Source organism: Sinocyclocheilus rhinocerous, unplaced genomic scaffold (assembly GCF_001515625.1).
Source record: "Sinocyclocheilus rhinocerous isolate Xijiao unplaced genomic scaffold, SAMN03320098_v1.1 scaffold20, whole genome shotgun sequence".
Taxonomy (NCBI): Eukaryota; Metazoa; Chordata; class Actinopteri; order Cypriniformes; family Cyprinidae; genus Sinocyclocheilus; species Sinocyclocheilus rhinocerous.
Genome location: NW_015640468.1, coordinates 2186910 through 2203643, shown reverse-complemented (window position 1 = coordinate 2203643; position 16734 = coordinate 2186910). Strand labels below are relative to the sequence as shown.

At 34.9% G+C, this 16734-nt stretch overlaps 1 protein-coding gene and 1 long non-coding RNA gene across 2 annotated transcripts in view; both read left to right on the top strand.

Moving 5' to 3' along the window:
• The window catches only part of LOC107753131 (uncharacterized), a 5850-nt gene extending 2982 nt beyond the window's left edge, over positions 1-2868 (top strand). Inside the window, exons 2-3 of the long non-coding RNA XR_001641433.1 lie at positions 2695-2697; positions 2857-2868. This is a non-coding gene — a long non-coding RNA (uncharacterized LOC107753131). The remainder of the gene's footprint in view (positions 1-2694; positions 2698-2856) is intronic.
• Positions 1-16734, top strand: part of LOC107753130 (RIMS-binding protein 2-like) — a 162605-nt gene that overhangs the window by 73419 nt on the left and 72452 nt on the right. Inside the window, 1 exon segment of the mRNA XM_016569256.1 lies at positions 6525-6608. Coding sequence (XP_016424742.1) covers positions 6525-6608 — 84 coding nt within the window.

Sequence of the window (16734 nt, the reverse complement as noted above, 5' to 3'; positions counted from 1 at the left end):
TGATTCAGACATCAAATACATTTAACACTCACTGTTCGCCACCTACTGGAATAATGTAACATATACAATCATTATTTGCAGCGTATCATACTTTCGAAGACCCATTTTGATCACGGCTCCCGCGATCGCAACATCAGAGTCTACATCCGGACTTTAAACTTTTATCAATACTTTCGTTATTATTTAATGTTTGCACCAAAGAAATGTAGCCTACTGTGTAAGTAGACTGTTTGTGAAGCTGTTTCAAACAAAGCTTTACATGATGAGCGCTGCTTTCTCCGGATCAGCGGCTGTGCAAAAGCAGGTTTAAATATTCCGATGTGATTGTGATTTCAAAGGTTTAATAGACATAGCTGAATCACCGTCATTTAGGAAATCGCGCTCAAATTGATTTGATTTTGACGCAATATTTACACTGAAGCTCGCAGGCGCACTGTAACTTTGTTTTTGTAAGCCTTTTTCTGCAAGCGTCTGAAAAAACGAGCACTTCTGATTTCGCTCCCTTGGTGACGTTGCAAAGGGATCTCATTATAATATTACCGCCCCTTAACCTGTACGTTTCCACCCACAGTGCCGTCATTTTGATTTTGCAAGCGACAACGGTGTACCAGCTCTAATGCCATGGCGAAAGTTTGAGCAAAACATGCTAACAGTTCTGTCTTTGGCTGCACAGACGAGCACAGAACACTATTTACAGTCCCAGCCTCAGAGGAGACAAGAGAGCAGTGGATTTATTGATTTATTTACTGTATATTGCTGCTGCCACACAGATCTAAAATAAACAAGCGATTTATTTCCCAGCTGTTTACCTTCACAGACATAACCGAATGTTTTTGTAACCCATGCGTGTTTTTAAAGTAAAGAGCAGGGGGACGCGAGGAACAAGCTGCTTTAGAACATTGATTGTGAAACTTGGTAATGGTGCAGCTCTATTCTGGAAAAGGGGGCGTGGAGCAGCAGCTCATTTGCATTTAAAGAGACAGGCCCGAAAAACAGCGTGTTTCTGCTTCCACTCAAAATGGGCATTTTCAAAATTATATAATAAATGATCTGTGGAGTATTTTGAGCTGAAACTTCACAGACACATTCTGGGGACACCAAAGACTTATATTACATATTGTAAAAAGGGGCATAATATGTCTCCTTTAATAGCTTCCAGTAAATAACAGACAACAGGAAAAATCATGGGGCGTTTGAATATTGTTGTGGACAATGGGGAGCCTTGGGGTCAAAAAGGCTGAGAACCACTGTTATAGACTAACGCTCATTCTGCCCTAAAAAGTATGATTTTGTGTTTCAGAAAAAAACTGTATTTGCCTTATGAATTGATTTTCTAATTGAGGACGTCTCTGATTGTCCCGAAAGGGAGGTGTTGTCAGATTTAGCTCTTTTTTGGGGACAATTTTGTACACAGCATACACACTTCTTTTGTGTGATCTTATTAATGGTCTTTATGAATGCATCTTTAAGACATATAATGCTCTTATTTCATAAGTATGGTGCATGTTTGCCCTCCCTGTAATGAGTCAGACTGTGTCTAGCGTTGAGTGAAGCAATCCTCGAGCATTGAGCTCTCACACACATTGACGTTATGTAATTCAATTGGCCTTTTCCAATGATCTGTGATCGGTAGCAGCTGAGAGGAGGATTAGAGTGTGTCTGGACAACAGCCGGCAGACATGCTGAACAGACTCATGCTTATGAGTGCATGTGTGATCTCACTTATCTGTGCACGAAAAAGTAGGTTTGGGGGTAGTTTTATTACATTGAGTATGGAAATGAGTGAGATTGAGTGTAGTGTGTCAGTGATTGATTTGACATTTAAAGTTAGTTCATTTGTGGAATGACTAAAAGAATTCTAAATTTTATATTCAACAATAACAAATCTTATGTTTAAAACATGAGGGGAAACATTTTTTTAGTGGGATAAGGAAAATAAAGTTCAACATATATACTCTGAAAATAGTCTTGCACAATTTTGCTTGTAAATTTTCTTGTTTCAATATGAAGGTGAACAACTGTATGACAAATTTAACCATTTTGATTTGGATCAAACTGGTAAATTTTCTTGCTCTATCCATATCCTTATAAATACCAGATTCACTTGGATGTGTGTGTTAAGCATGTCGTGGGAATTTAGCCGGTGACCTTGCTATTGCTATGTGTGAGGTGGTAATAAAGTGTCAGTGACCCGTCCTTTAGCTGTGAGTCAGTTCGCTTCACACTAAAAGGACAAATCAAGCAATACGACTGTAGTTGTGTTGTCTCTGGAGTGGAGTGTACCGGCTCTCCTGTCAGTTTACAACAATATGAAGATGTTTAAACAATTTATCTAATAACGAGACACAGAGAATTACATTTTATTGATTACTGAGGGGAAAAAATCAATGCAACGCTATAAGATTAGAACTTTCTATAGTAACAATTACTGCACTTATTTTGGCAGAACTGTTCTGATCCATATTTCATAATCATTTAAGTGAGTGAGGCAGTCTACTTTTCTACTTTTCAGAGCTTTTCACACTTGAGATTGTTAATTAAGAGTCATTTCGAATGTGGATTAATACTTCACACTGTTATACATTATCCAGGTTTAGTACATAATTATGGGTAGTCACTCTAGAGTAGTGTTTCTCAACGGGGGCAATCAGAGAGCATCGGGGGGCGCTGGAAGCAATATTTTTGAAAGGGGAGGGGGTGCATTTGGTTAAAGCCAGTTTACACCAAAGATGTTTGAAGCTGAAACTTGCAAAAGAAAATGGTCTGCAACGTCCCACGCGTCTCTACACTGGATGCTTCAAAGCGAGCTTTCCATATCTATTTGTCCATTTAGCGCGGTAGCACAAGCGTGTAGAGTGCGTCAGAAATAGAACGCGGCTTCCGTTTACTGTGGCCGATTTAGCACATGTTCAGTGACAGAATCAGTGATTATAATAGGTTCTATGTGTAGTAGTGTTACCTGCCAGCTTGAGTAGACGGTGTATCATTTCCATAGCAACGACTCTTGACTTCAGGGTTCGCTCAGCTTTCTGTAGCGCATCTGCTGAACTTCTCTTCTAAAGAGTTTAACACTCATATATAGAATTTATATTCACTTTTTTGCTCCTTGGGGAACTGATTATAGCTTCAATGTCACTAATGTCATGTGGCATTCAATGACATGTTTTTAAAATCATATATGGGCTAATGAGGTCTGTTATAAATACATGCTTTTAAAATATACATTATAAAAAAAGCAAGATTTCAAATTTAATTGACTATAACAAAGATATAAATAAGGACGGCACTATTTTGATGAGGAGCATACATTTCCCATCTTTCTACTTAGCTTTCTTTGAAGTATTTGAAAACAAACTTTGAAATATTGTCACAAAATCTAAGAAATAATAGTAATGGAACATGTCTTCCATTTACATTTGTAAATGTGATATTTACCCACCAAAATTACCATGTTCAGTCAAAAAATGGGGAATTCAGTATATTCTTCTGAAACTATAAGGAAAAGTATTATTATTTTTCACTGAATGCTAGTTGAAAACATCCACCCAAAATGTAAAGTTAAAATCACAGCAGTAAAGGCTGTTCAAGAGTTTCAGTAAAGGAAGAACAAACTGAAATCTCTTCTGTGTAAATTCCCCCGTATATATTCTAAACAGGCATTTTTAAAGTCTCTTTAACCTTTGAGGCAACAGGGTATGTGAGAGTGAAAGAAACCTCTTAAAAACTTTGTTAATGAATGTTCTTACACTTATTGTCAAATAATTTACTGTAAAAAAAGCACTTTACTGTCTTTTTTGATCAATTTAATGGATCCTTGAATTAAAGTATTTACAGTAATTTCTTAAAATCGTAATGACCCCAAACATATGGTACTGTAAATATAAGTCCGCATTATAAAAACAAAATGTTTGCATTGAAATATTAGATCTGTCCTAGTTGTCTGACGTGCATTTTCATAAGGGGTCAAAAATTGAGTCGTACCTGGGGTACCAATTAATGCTAGTTTCCAGATGGTTGCACAGCTTTGAACAGTGTTACACAGCATGAGATGATACGGATAAAGCATCAGAGTAAAGGCATTATATAAAAGGCTGATTAGGCCTGATAGATTGTTATACTGCATGGGTTTCTCCCTCCATCCATTTAATCTCAGCGTGTGCTGTATCGATGCACCGTGTCGGCCGAGCCGGGCTGAACGCGAGGCTGGAGGATTTTAAATGAACACCGGTCCTGTGCTTTAAGACAAATGACTGCTGATGAAATGTTAAATATTCATACTAACACTTACTGCCATGTCAGAGACAAGTTACCCACTGCTCTACAACAGCCCCGGCACGCCCCAGATCTATGCTGCCAATCTATATTACGAAAACGTCTGTGCTCCGCTAAACAAGAGCATGCAGTGGCAAACTGCAGAATGATACAGCCATTACTCTCTGGCATATCACAGACCCACAGTGCCAAGTCATGTTATGTAGCTGCTCAAACACACACGAAACACACTGACACTACAACATACACCAAAAGCACAGGCTATGAAATCTGTAACTCATTAATTTACTGCACTGGACAGTGGGAATTTTACTTTTAGAAGTGTAGGAAACTGTGGCGGTGCATAGGGACATGGGTTCAAATTTTTCACATTTTTACATATATATTTTTACATATATTCAACAATAAAAATATAATAATACAGACCATTCAAAAAATATTGAAAAGCAAGTAGTCTTGACATTCATGTTTTACATATTTGATGTTAGATGCACACTACCGTTCAAAAGTTTGGGGTCAGTAAGATATATATTTATAATTATATTCTGCAAGGATGCATTAAAATGGTCAAAAATGAAAGAAAAGGCTTTTCCATCCAACCATACATCCATCTATCCATTCATCCTCATGGATATTCGTTTATTATTCAAATTGGGACTTCTATCTCCCCATCCCAGGTGTCACTCAGCAGGATGGATGTTGCCATTCATTAATACCTGCGTGCACACAGACACTCACTCACACACAGCTTATGTCAGCCTCTCTTGAGACTGATATACCCATTATGAGGATGAGATGACCATCTGTAGCCCACACACGTATATACCTACACAATCCCACATATGGCCTGGCCCACAACACCTGCTTTCCTACAGACCAATAAAGTCATTTAGCCGTTGGCAGGTACAGTGTGTTATGAGACAAAATGCTGGGAATTTACCTATACTTTACCTATGCACAATGTGAGTTTGTGTATGTGTGTGTATCACAGTGGGGTTTAATTAGGGAATGATATCAGCAGTGGAGACACATTAGTCTTGTACATATGTAACGCTGAGGTCTGAACAACTCCGCTGACATGCCAACAAAACACAGGTCACTTCAGCGGCATTATACAGTGATGATAGAGAGAAATGTTGAGTTTTTTTTTTTTTATTGTAGCTCATTATCACACTTAAACATATTTAAAGATGAAGTAGTGATTTCTTATCTAGCAGCATACTATTTACACCAGATTATAACTAAGCATATTTAAATGGTAAATATTTGATATATACATATAATATGATAAAAGAATAATGAGACCAAATGGTTTTATTTAACACCAAATTATTACAAAATATTTAAATGACAACTATTGAATATAATATATGAATATAATATAAAAAAATGTATATTCAGTCAAATCATATGTATATGTTAGAAACAACAAATTGCATTACAAAATATTTAAATGTTAAATATTTATTTTATAAATAGAAAATAAATAAATAAATAATAACCAGACCAAATAATATAATTTATTTAACAACACCAAACATTAAATGCTAAATATTCAATATAATATATAAATATAAAATAATAAACAAATAATAACCAGACCAAATCATATGTAACACCAAATTGCATTACAAATTGTTATAAAATTAAATATTCAGGGGAAAAATAAAATAAATTAGATAGATAGATATTTTATTTATTTATTTATTTATTTATTAGTAGTATTTTTCATGAATACAGTTTAGTCTGGTTATGGGTCATACAAAATAATGCACTTCTATTTGGCTGTTTGACTTTTTGTTTTTTTGTTTATTCCCATTATTTCTTGTTTTGTTTTCATGTAAATGGTTACGGGAGCTTTTATACAGATATGAGCATGATTTTTACATTGAATATGCACATGTTTTCATGTTCATTAGAACTGTGTGTGCGTTTGTTTTTCTTTTAGTGGATTTGTATTTATAGTGATTTTTAGACTTGTGCATTTCGCTGATGGCATTGCAACATTGTGCAATAGAGAATGTTGCTATTTATAGGTAGATGATATATACGGGTGCCCACTGGCTCTGAGAATGTGCTACTATTTCCTACACGGGCACGAGCTCACATACACATGCATACATACACAGATTGTGTGTTATGCCGCATCCAGCCTCCCTGAAGAGAGACGGTTGCATTAGGCCACATCTACTCTAACAGCAAATTGAATCCATCTATCCATCTAACAGTATTTATTTTCTTTTTTCCCTCAGGAGACTGAGATCAGCAGGAAGAGAAAGGAGTGTGAAGTCCTTGAGGAGGAGGTGAAGAAAAAGAGCCAGTCATGTCACACTCTGGTGAGAGCCTTTACAAGTTCACATCTTATGAGAGGGTCTCGCATGTTGGGTGTCATATCAAGACTCTTCTGAGATATTTACCGTTAGTCTTTCATCATACGACACTCTTGAAGTTGTGATTCATATAAGGCTGTAAATAAAGGGCTCAAGTGATTTTAGGGGCCCACAGGTAATGATTAAAACCTTGTATTTGATATACTGGACACATAAGCACATTTATGTATGTAAGGTAAAATCGAGAAATTATATTAATAATATGAGAGCTTGACTACATGCTTCATGCTGTTTTATTCCAATAAATACCCTAACCCTAAGCGTACTGCAATTTTTGAATGCAAAGTTATTTAATTTATACTCCAGTAGCTTACTGTTTGTTTGTTTACTTGCTTTCTTAACAGCAAATTGTGGTACAAAAATATTTAAACGATAAATATTTTAATATAATATATAAATATAATAAATAAAATAAGCAAGTGCCAAGTCATGTTATGTAGCTGCTCAAACACACACGAAACACACTGACACTACAACATACACCAAAAGCACAGGCTATGAAATCTGTAACTCATTAATTTACTGCACTGGACAGTGGGAATTTTACTTTTAGAAGTGTAGGAAACTGTGGCGGTGCATAGGGACATGGGTTCAAATTTTTCACATTTTTACATATATATTTTTACATATATTCAACAATAAAAATATAATAATACAGACCATTCAAAAAATATTGAAAAGCAAGTAGTCTTGACATTCATGTTTTACATATTTGATGTTAGATGCACACTACCGTTCAAAAGTTTGGGGTCAGTAAGATATATATTTATAATTATATTCTGCAAGGATGCATTAAAATGGTCAAAAATGAAAGAAAAGGCTTTTCCATCCAACCATACATCCATCTATCCATTCATCCTCATGGATATTCGTTTATTATTCAAATTGGGACTTCTATCTCCCCATCCCAGGTGTCACTCAGCAGGATGGATGTTGCCATTCATTAATACCTGCGTGCACACAGACACTCACTCACACACAGCTTATGTCAGCCTCTCTTGAGACTGATATACCCATTATGAGGATGAGATGACCATCTGTAGCCCACACACGTATATACCTACACAATCCCACATATGGCCTGGCCCACAACACCTGCTTTCCTACAGACCAATAAAGTCATTTAGCCGTTGGCAGGTACAGTGTGTTATGAGACAAAATGCTGGGAATTTACCTATACTTTACCTATGCACAATGTGAGTTTGTGTATGTGTGTGTATCACAGTGGGGTTTAATTAGGGAATGATATCAGCAGTGGAGACACATTAGTCTTGTACATATGTAACGCTGAGGTCTGAACAACTCCGCTGACATGCCAACAAAACACAGGTCACTTCAGCGGCATTATACAGTGATGATAGAGAGAAATGTTGAGTTTTTTTTTTTTTATTGTAGCTCATTATCACACTTAAACATATTTAAAGATGAAGTAGTGATTTCTTATCTAGCAGCATACTATTTACACCAGATTATAACTAAGCATATTTAAATGGTAAATATTTGATATATACATATAATATGATAAAAGAATAATGAGACCAAATGGTTTTATTTAACACCAAATTATTACAAAATATTTAAATGACAACTATTGAATATAATATATGAATATAATATAAAAAAATGTATATTCAGTCAAATCATATGTATATGTTAGAAACAACAAATTGCATTACAAAATATTTAAATGTTAAATATTTATTTTATAAATAGAAAATAAATAAATAAATAATAACCAGACCAAATAATATAATTTATTTAACAACACCAAACATTAAATGCTAAATATTCAATATAATATATAAATATAAAATAATAAACAAATAATAACCAGACCAAATCATATGTAACACCAAATTGCATTACAAATTGTTATAAAATTAAATATTCAGGGGAAAAATAAAATAAATTAGATAGATAGATATTTTATTTATTTATTTATTTATTTATTAGTAGTATTTTTCATGAATACAGTTTAGTCTGGTTATGGGTCATACAAAATAATGCACTTCTATTTGGCTGTTTGACTTTTTGTTTTTTTGTTTATTCCCATTATTTCTTGTTTTGTTTTCATGTAAATGGTTACGGGAGCTTTTATACAGATATGAGCATGATTTTTACATTGAATATGCACATGTTTTCATGTTCATTAGAACTGTGTGTGCGTTTGTTTTTCTTTTAGTGGATTTGTATTTATAGTGATTTTTAGACTTGTGCATTTCGCTGATGGCATTGCAACATTGTGCAATAGAGAATGTTGCTATTTATAGGTAGATGATATATACGGGTGCCCACTGGCTCTGAGAATGTGCTACTATTTCCTACACGGGCACGAGCTCACATACACATGCATACATACACAGATTGTGTGTTATGCCGCATCCAGCCTCCCTGAAGAGAGACGGTTGCATTAGGCCACATCTACTCTAACAGCAAATTGAATCCATCTATCCATCTAACAGTATTTATTTTCTTTTTTCCCTCAGGAGACTGAGATCAGCAGGAAGAGAAAGGAGTGTGAAGTCCTTGAGGAGGAGGTGAAGAAAAAGAGCCAGTCATGTCACACTCTGGTGAGAGCCTTTACAAGTTCACATCTTATGAGAGGGTCTCGCATGTTGGGTGTCATATCAAGACTCTTCTGAGATATTTACCGTTAGTCTTTCATCATACGACACTCTTGAAGTTGTGATTCATATAAGGCTGTAAATAAAGGGCTCAAGTGATTTTAGGGGCCCACAGGTAATGATTAAAACCTTGTATTTGATATACTGGACACATAAGCACATTTATGTATGTAAGGTAAAATCGAGAAATTATATTAATAATATGAGAGCTTGACTACATGCTTCATGCTGTTTTATTCCAATAAATACCCTAACCCTAAGCGTACTGCAATTTTTGAATGCAAAGTTATTTAATTTATACTCCAGTAGCTTACTGTTTGTTTGTTTACTTGCTTTCTTAACAGCAAATTGTTGTACAAAAATATTTAAACGATAAATATTTTAATATAATATATAAATATAATAAATAAAATAAGCAGACTAAATAGATTTATTTGTTTGTTTACTTAATTACTTTCTTAACACCAAATTGTTTTAAAAATATTTAAATGGTAAATATAATATATAAATATAATAAATAAAAGATTAGCCAGTCCTTATTTATTTATTTTGTTTGTTTGTTTGTTTGTTTACTTACTTACTTACTTACCTTCGTGCTTACTTAATGGTAAATTGGTAAATAGTTGATAAATAAAAGACTAACCAGACCATATAGATTTATTTATTTACTTACTAACAAAATTTTGTGTTACAAACATTTACAAATATTAAATATTTAATATAATATATGAATATAATAACCAGACCGAATAGATTTATTTATTTATTTGGAGATGCTGTTCTTTCGATTGCCTGTTTGTTCAACATGATTCTTTCTTGTCACTGTTGTTTTGTTTTATCATTGCTTGTTTTGTTTTCAAAAATTGAAGCTCTTTTTATAGTTTACATTACATTTGTTTTAATTTTCTTCTTAGATGATAGTAATGCTATGATGCATTGCTCAAATTCACAACATTTGGTACTGTAGGTAGTGTAGGATTGTACAAGGGATCAAACCACCAACCTTGTGGGAAGTGTCCCAATTCTGCCAACCCACCCATGAGAACCATGTGCTTTAATATCATAATTAGTCTGGATTGGCATGATACATTTTGATCCAGGGTGACTGTTTTGAGGACAAAACAGTTGCTGATCAAGGTATTTGCTTGACTGAAGCACATGGATGTTGGAAATGCTTTGGCTTCTCAAACATACATACTCATCACTCTCAAGGGCATTTGCTCTCTTTCCCACTCTCTCTCGGTCTTTCTCACTGTTCCCACAGCAGACATGGACAGCTGACTCCAAGGTCCACTGTCAGAGGAAACAAAGCGAGCAGAAGGACAAAAAAGCAAGTGCGAGAGAGGGGGAAAGGGAGTGCGAGGAAGATGAGGGAGAGTGAGAGAGATAAAGAGTGCGGGTGTATGTACAGAGACTAATCGGCCCTGACTGCCAGGGAAGCTCTTTTAAAGAGCCTCTCTCTTCTTCTGTATTCCTCTCACCTCAGCGTTCGGGAAAGACTTTTCATCCATTACACACGAGAGAGGCTTTTTAGAGCTGAAGAAGACGTTTTAAATGGGTCATGCCCTGAGTTTCACATTTGATTCCTGGTTTTTGGTCTTTTATGGAATTAATTGAATATGAGTTCATGTATCATATGCTGTAAACTCAAGGGTACAAGCTATTTAAGTATTAATACTCCCAATACTGATGTTGTATAGATACTCAGATTAAAAAAAATTGATCCTAACTGTTTCATATAATATGTTTATTATATTTATATTTTAAATAATAAATGTATGTTTATATTTAATGTATGTCCAGGCAGTTGTTATCATTAAATAAACACTGACAGGGTAATCAGGAAATATTGTATCACCCTGAAGGGGCACATGATCCCTTACATAAAATATAAATATATTCCAGAGGGCTATGTAAAAATATATTTGATTTATTTGACTTTATTTAGTATTATTAAAAAAAAAAAAAGATTTAGAGGTAGGATTTAGTTTTATTTTTTAAAGTCTCTTATGCTTACCAAGGCTTCATGTAATTGATAAAGTAATATAGTAAAAAAGAAAGTAAATTTTGCAATATTGTGAAGTTTGATTTAAAATAATTTAAAATAACTGTTTTCTATTTGAATATATTTTAAAATGTAATGTATTCCTGTGATGCAAAGCTGAATTTCCGTCAATCAGTACTTCAGTCTTCAGTGTGAAATGATCCTTCAGAAATCATTAAATCAAGAAACATTTCCTATTATTATCGCCAATGTTGACAAAAGGTGTGCTGCTTAATATTTTTGTGGAAATCGTGATACCTTTTTTCAGGACTCTTTTAAGTTCAAAGTTCAAGAGGGTAAGTTCAAGAAGACAGCATTTGTTTGTCAACATTTATTTGAAATAGAAATCTTCTGAATTCTTGTTTATGCTCTAACAGCATTACACACTAACTAAATTTTAAAAAAGTGAAATCATAATCAACCACCCCTTTAATTTACTTTTGGTAAAAAAAAATTTAAAAGAAGTCTATATGTCATCATTTAAATAGCGAGGTAAAAATGCACGTGTGTCTCAGTAGGACACAGTGTGTGGGAATCGGCAGTATAAATGTTTCTCTCCACAGGGGCTCTCTCTAAACCACAGGAAGCTCCATTTTCACAACAGCTACAAAAATACAGTGAGCTTAATCTCCTGACAGGTCTATACACACACAAACATTGGCAAAGCCTGATAGAAGTCTTTTTCCTTCTTTATTAAACATTGTTTGTTGTGTTTTGGCAGAACATTCATTCAAACCCCTATATCTGCCAGCCCACCACCCCTAATGAGTGAACTACACCTGAAACATCAGCGTTTTTCACTCCGTTCCAGATGGAAGGTCCTGAGATGTTATGGAACACAAATAGTTCTCCTCTTTTTCCGAGCATAGCAACAACAACTCTAGCATGACACTAAAGTGTAATGCAGTCAGCTTTGTGCTTGACACCACTGGTTTGTAAATATAACACGGTTTTAAAAAAAGAAAAATTGTTACATTAAAAAAAAAAAACAGCAGCAGTGGTCAGCAACTGTAAAAAATAGTGTTACAACATTTTAAGTTCACAGATTTATCTTAATTTTAGAGTAAAATTTTTTTATAAATTATAATTTAAATTATAAATTAATTATAAAAAATTAATTAATTATAAAAAATTAATAATAAAAAATTATTAAGAATTATATTTCAATTAAAATAATGTTAACATACAAAATTACTTTTTTTTTTAACTTTATGATATAGTGACAGCCACCATAAAAACACTTATGGTAAAAAAAAAATCACATGATGAATCAAAGTTCACCACAAGTATCTGAGGTTGATACTAATATAGAAGGTGCACAGTTTCATGCACTCACCATCACAGTAACACACATGACACTAAAATAAAGCAATACAAATTATTTAATAATGTGTGATATAACATAAAACCCTAATGTACGTAACTGATGAAGGGAAAAAAACGTAGAAAGAAATATCATAGTTATTTAAATGAAAAATCTAGCGTAGCGTTAGTTCTGGCAGGTCACGTTAGTCAAGCTCGCATCAGCTGATTCTCAGCTGATCCCCATCAACCTATGGGAATACGACACCTATCTAAGCATTCATATATAAGGTCCCTCAGTATTATCAGCAGTTTTCGCATTGCTCAATAGCTAATTACCCTTCTCCATCCCCAACTCCTCCTCTATCAGTCAGGATTCAGCCTTCTGATTCTCCTTTGAATCAGACTAATTCTAAAATGTGTACATAACATTATTGAACTTTAACGATATGTTTTTTTACTGTAAATTATAAGATGACTTGTTCTTTTTCACTTCCAGAATCTGTAAATTGAACAGTATTTTGCTGTAAAGTTACATGAAATGTCCGATTAGATATATTACAGTTTTTCAGTGCATATAAGTAAACTTACTTACTGGAACAACTTACAGGTTTTTACCATAGCATTTTTACAGTATTTTACAGTTATAAATCCAATGATTTGAATAAACAGGGTAATATTGTTGTTTTAATAACACTGAGTAAACCTGATATCAAGAGAACCTTTTTAAGCCAATATCGAGGACTGACTTGGTGGAGAATTCCATCAGTCTCTGTGAGAGGAACCGTCTGAAAGCAGGCTAAAGGTCTCTACAGTGCATTATGCTGAAAGGATGCTATTACAGGACGTTTAAATAAAGTTTTTACAAGTGAACGTCTCTAAAATGCTATCCGAGTGCATATTTTTATCTCTCGTGACCTCTTTGAGTAAATGCAATCAGTCTCGTAATGTTCCCAGCGTACAACTTCACTAGCACACTGTGTTAAAAGATGGAGTGCAGAGCTGCAAGGGCCAAACTCAGTTACCTAAAAGCAGTGTCTGCCAGCCTTTGAACCGTCTATGAGGTGCCCTGGGTTGTTTGTGTAGTGTGTGCTCGCTGTTTGGAATATACATATGCTTGCATGTTTTTGTGTGTCCATTAGTAGCAGAGCGAGCTGTTTGTCCCCTCGGCTCCAGCATTTGCTTTTGTGCTTATTTTGTGCCCTACTGAAAGGCTAGTAGGAGTTAATGGGGAAAAATACAAAAAAGAGAGATGCTGTCCGTACATGACATGAAAAGTGATTCTAGGAAAAAACACGTTAATTTCAGTTTCATTTGCGCTCCTGTTATGCTAGCTGCTGTTGTTTTGTATTGGAACAGCAGCCTGTAATGTAAAGCTGTGGCTGGTGGTGTTGTATTGTGTCTTGGAAGGTGGAATGTTGGGACGGTCTCTCCGAGGGGGCCATCTGCCTCTCTTCTTAATCACTCATTACATTTACATCTGATAGTTCCAGCCAGCCATTTGGAACATAACAGTCCACATGCATGCATATGCAGCTACATGCACGTGTGATTTCATTCACATCCAAGAATGATTCCCAAACTGTTGTTTCTGGATGTTTCTGTGACACATTTCTGCTGTTCCAAAGTTTGGGTCGGTAAGATTTTTTAAAATGATTTTTAAAGAAGTCTCTTGTGATTACTAAAGTTGCTTTTTTTCATCAAATAAATAAATACAGTGTAATGACTTTGATTACTTAATTTTAACTAGTTCTTAATCTGCCACTTTCTGTTTATCAGATTTAGCAATTTATGTGTTAACGGTCCTGAGGTCCGGGAGTGTCTGTCACTGGAATTCTGTCTAGATACCAAGTTCTTTGTTCCGTGGTCCATTAGATGGTTTATTTATGCTGAAGCCTAAATGTTGCTTAAATGAATCCAGATGGGGTAGGGACAGTTCTTGTTGTTTCTTGTAAAGATAAGCAGAGAGAGACAGGAACTGCTGAGACCCTGAGCTGACCCTGTACGTAGTTTTATGACTGCAGATGGCTGGGGAGAAGAACCTTTAGTTTTCCTGGTGGAATGTAGAGATTCAATGTTCGTTTGTGTCCGTTTATAATGTATGTACACAATAAGTGCATTGTACCAAATTATTAATTAAAATGTAAGTACATAGTTGTTAAGGCCACTTAATATAAAGTGGGTCCCAAATTAACTATTTTGCATTTAATATATTTTAAAATGTCATTTATTCCTGTGATGTAAGGCTGAAATTTCAGCATCATTACTCCAGTATTCAGTGTTGATATTTTCAAGATTCATTGATAAATAGAAATTTCAAAAGAACAACATTTATTTGAAATAGAAATACTTTGTAACATTATAAATGTCTTAAAATCGCTTTTGATCCATTTAAAGCATACTTGCTGAATAAAAAAAAAAATTTAAATTAAAAATCAAAAATTTAGTTTATTAAAAAAAGATAAGAAACTTACTGACCACAAACTTCTAAATGACAAGGTGTGTAAATGAATATGATGAAAAAATAAAAAATACAGAGAGATATAGTATTTCTAGCTTGTCTCTATTTTTCACATTGCGTGTGAGTGGAAAGCACCTGGACTATCATCTAAAGAGTTATATCAGAGATTATTCATGTGAGAATCAAACATGCTGATTTGCTGTTGGCAAATATTCAATAAAGCATATGCATATTGTATGTGTTTAGTATTTGCCTCTTAATTGGGTCAAAGATTATTAGTGATGTGGCTATATCATTGTTAATTCATGTCACAATTCTGTTTTTGTGTAAACATAGAGACTGGGCAGTGCCTCTGGTGTAACTTTTAGTATGTAGATGTGCATTACTGAAGTGGCTGGCATAACTTTGCCAACAGGACTTATTCTTGCTTGTTGGATTTTAAGGGCATGCTTCTGTTGAGTGGTCGTCACAGAGCAGAAGGAACTGTGACTCAAACTGTAGATTTAGCAACATGCTAAAAAACACTCAAAACAAATTAGCAGTCACATGGCAACGGCCCAGCAACCACTTTAATAATGTGTGATGATTTTTGCATTGGAAATCACCTCTCACATTTTCTTCATAAAATTAAAAACCCCTTTATGGCCTTAGTCATAAACTCATAATCTCAGTATTACCATATTTCAGGCTCATTATAGCATGAATCCTGGTGTCAGTGGGAATATGCTAGCTATCTCTTGAATGGAGCGCTTGCAAAGAGAGAGGGGTGTTTGGCGAGCAAGCAGAACAGATTTGTCGTCTGAAAGGTCAGTGCTGCTTATTTCCTGGAAGGTCCCAACATTCATTACCCTCTCTTCGACTGGACATCTTCCACAAAGCAGGATGTCTGTCTACAACACCATCCAAAAATAAATAAAAGCTTTAGTCAGTACTGAATACTAGCACTTGATTAGTGCGTACACTGTCTGTTTTTCTGTGTGTGTGTGTGTGTGTGTGTGTGTACCTGTTTTTCTATTCTGGTGGGGACTTAAACCTGAATACACACAGACTCATGGGGACTCGTGTCATGGTGGGGACCTAAATTGAGGTCTTTATATATATGAAATAAATGAAAGCAAAATAAAAAAAATTCTGATGTAAGCATCAAAACAATGCCCTACCATATTGCAACGCATCAAAGCAGTCAATCCAACACAGTCAAGAATAACTTAAAGAGGTTGCCACCGTTTAGTAAACTGTGGACTAGCTTTGGCTCGTCCTGTTGACTTTAATGGCGATGTTTCCCGTTTGTCAGTTGATGGCCTTTCATTTTTAACCAGAAATGTGCACGCTGCTTTTCTGATGTTCACTGAAGTTTTCCTTGTCTTCCATGTTATGACTATATTCTGTCATAAATTGCATACCATTCATTGCTGAACTTTCTACCCTCCGTTACTGGAAATGAAATGAAATTGCTGGTTGATGTGTCCTGATCTGAATAAAGTTTACACACACTTTTGGTCCGTGAATTAGATCTCGCTCGGGATGCGCGCTGTCTGTGGAGGTTTGGCCAGGAACGCTTCCAAAATTAAATCAACATATTTTATGTTCCATCCATTGCCAATCACTGCTATTTCGAGAGTGAATCCCGCATAAATATGC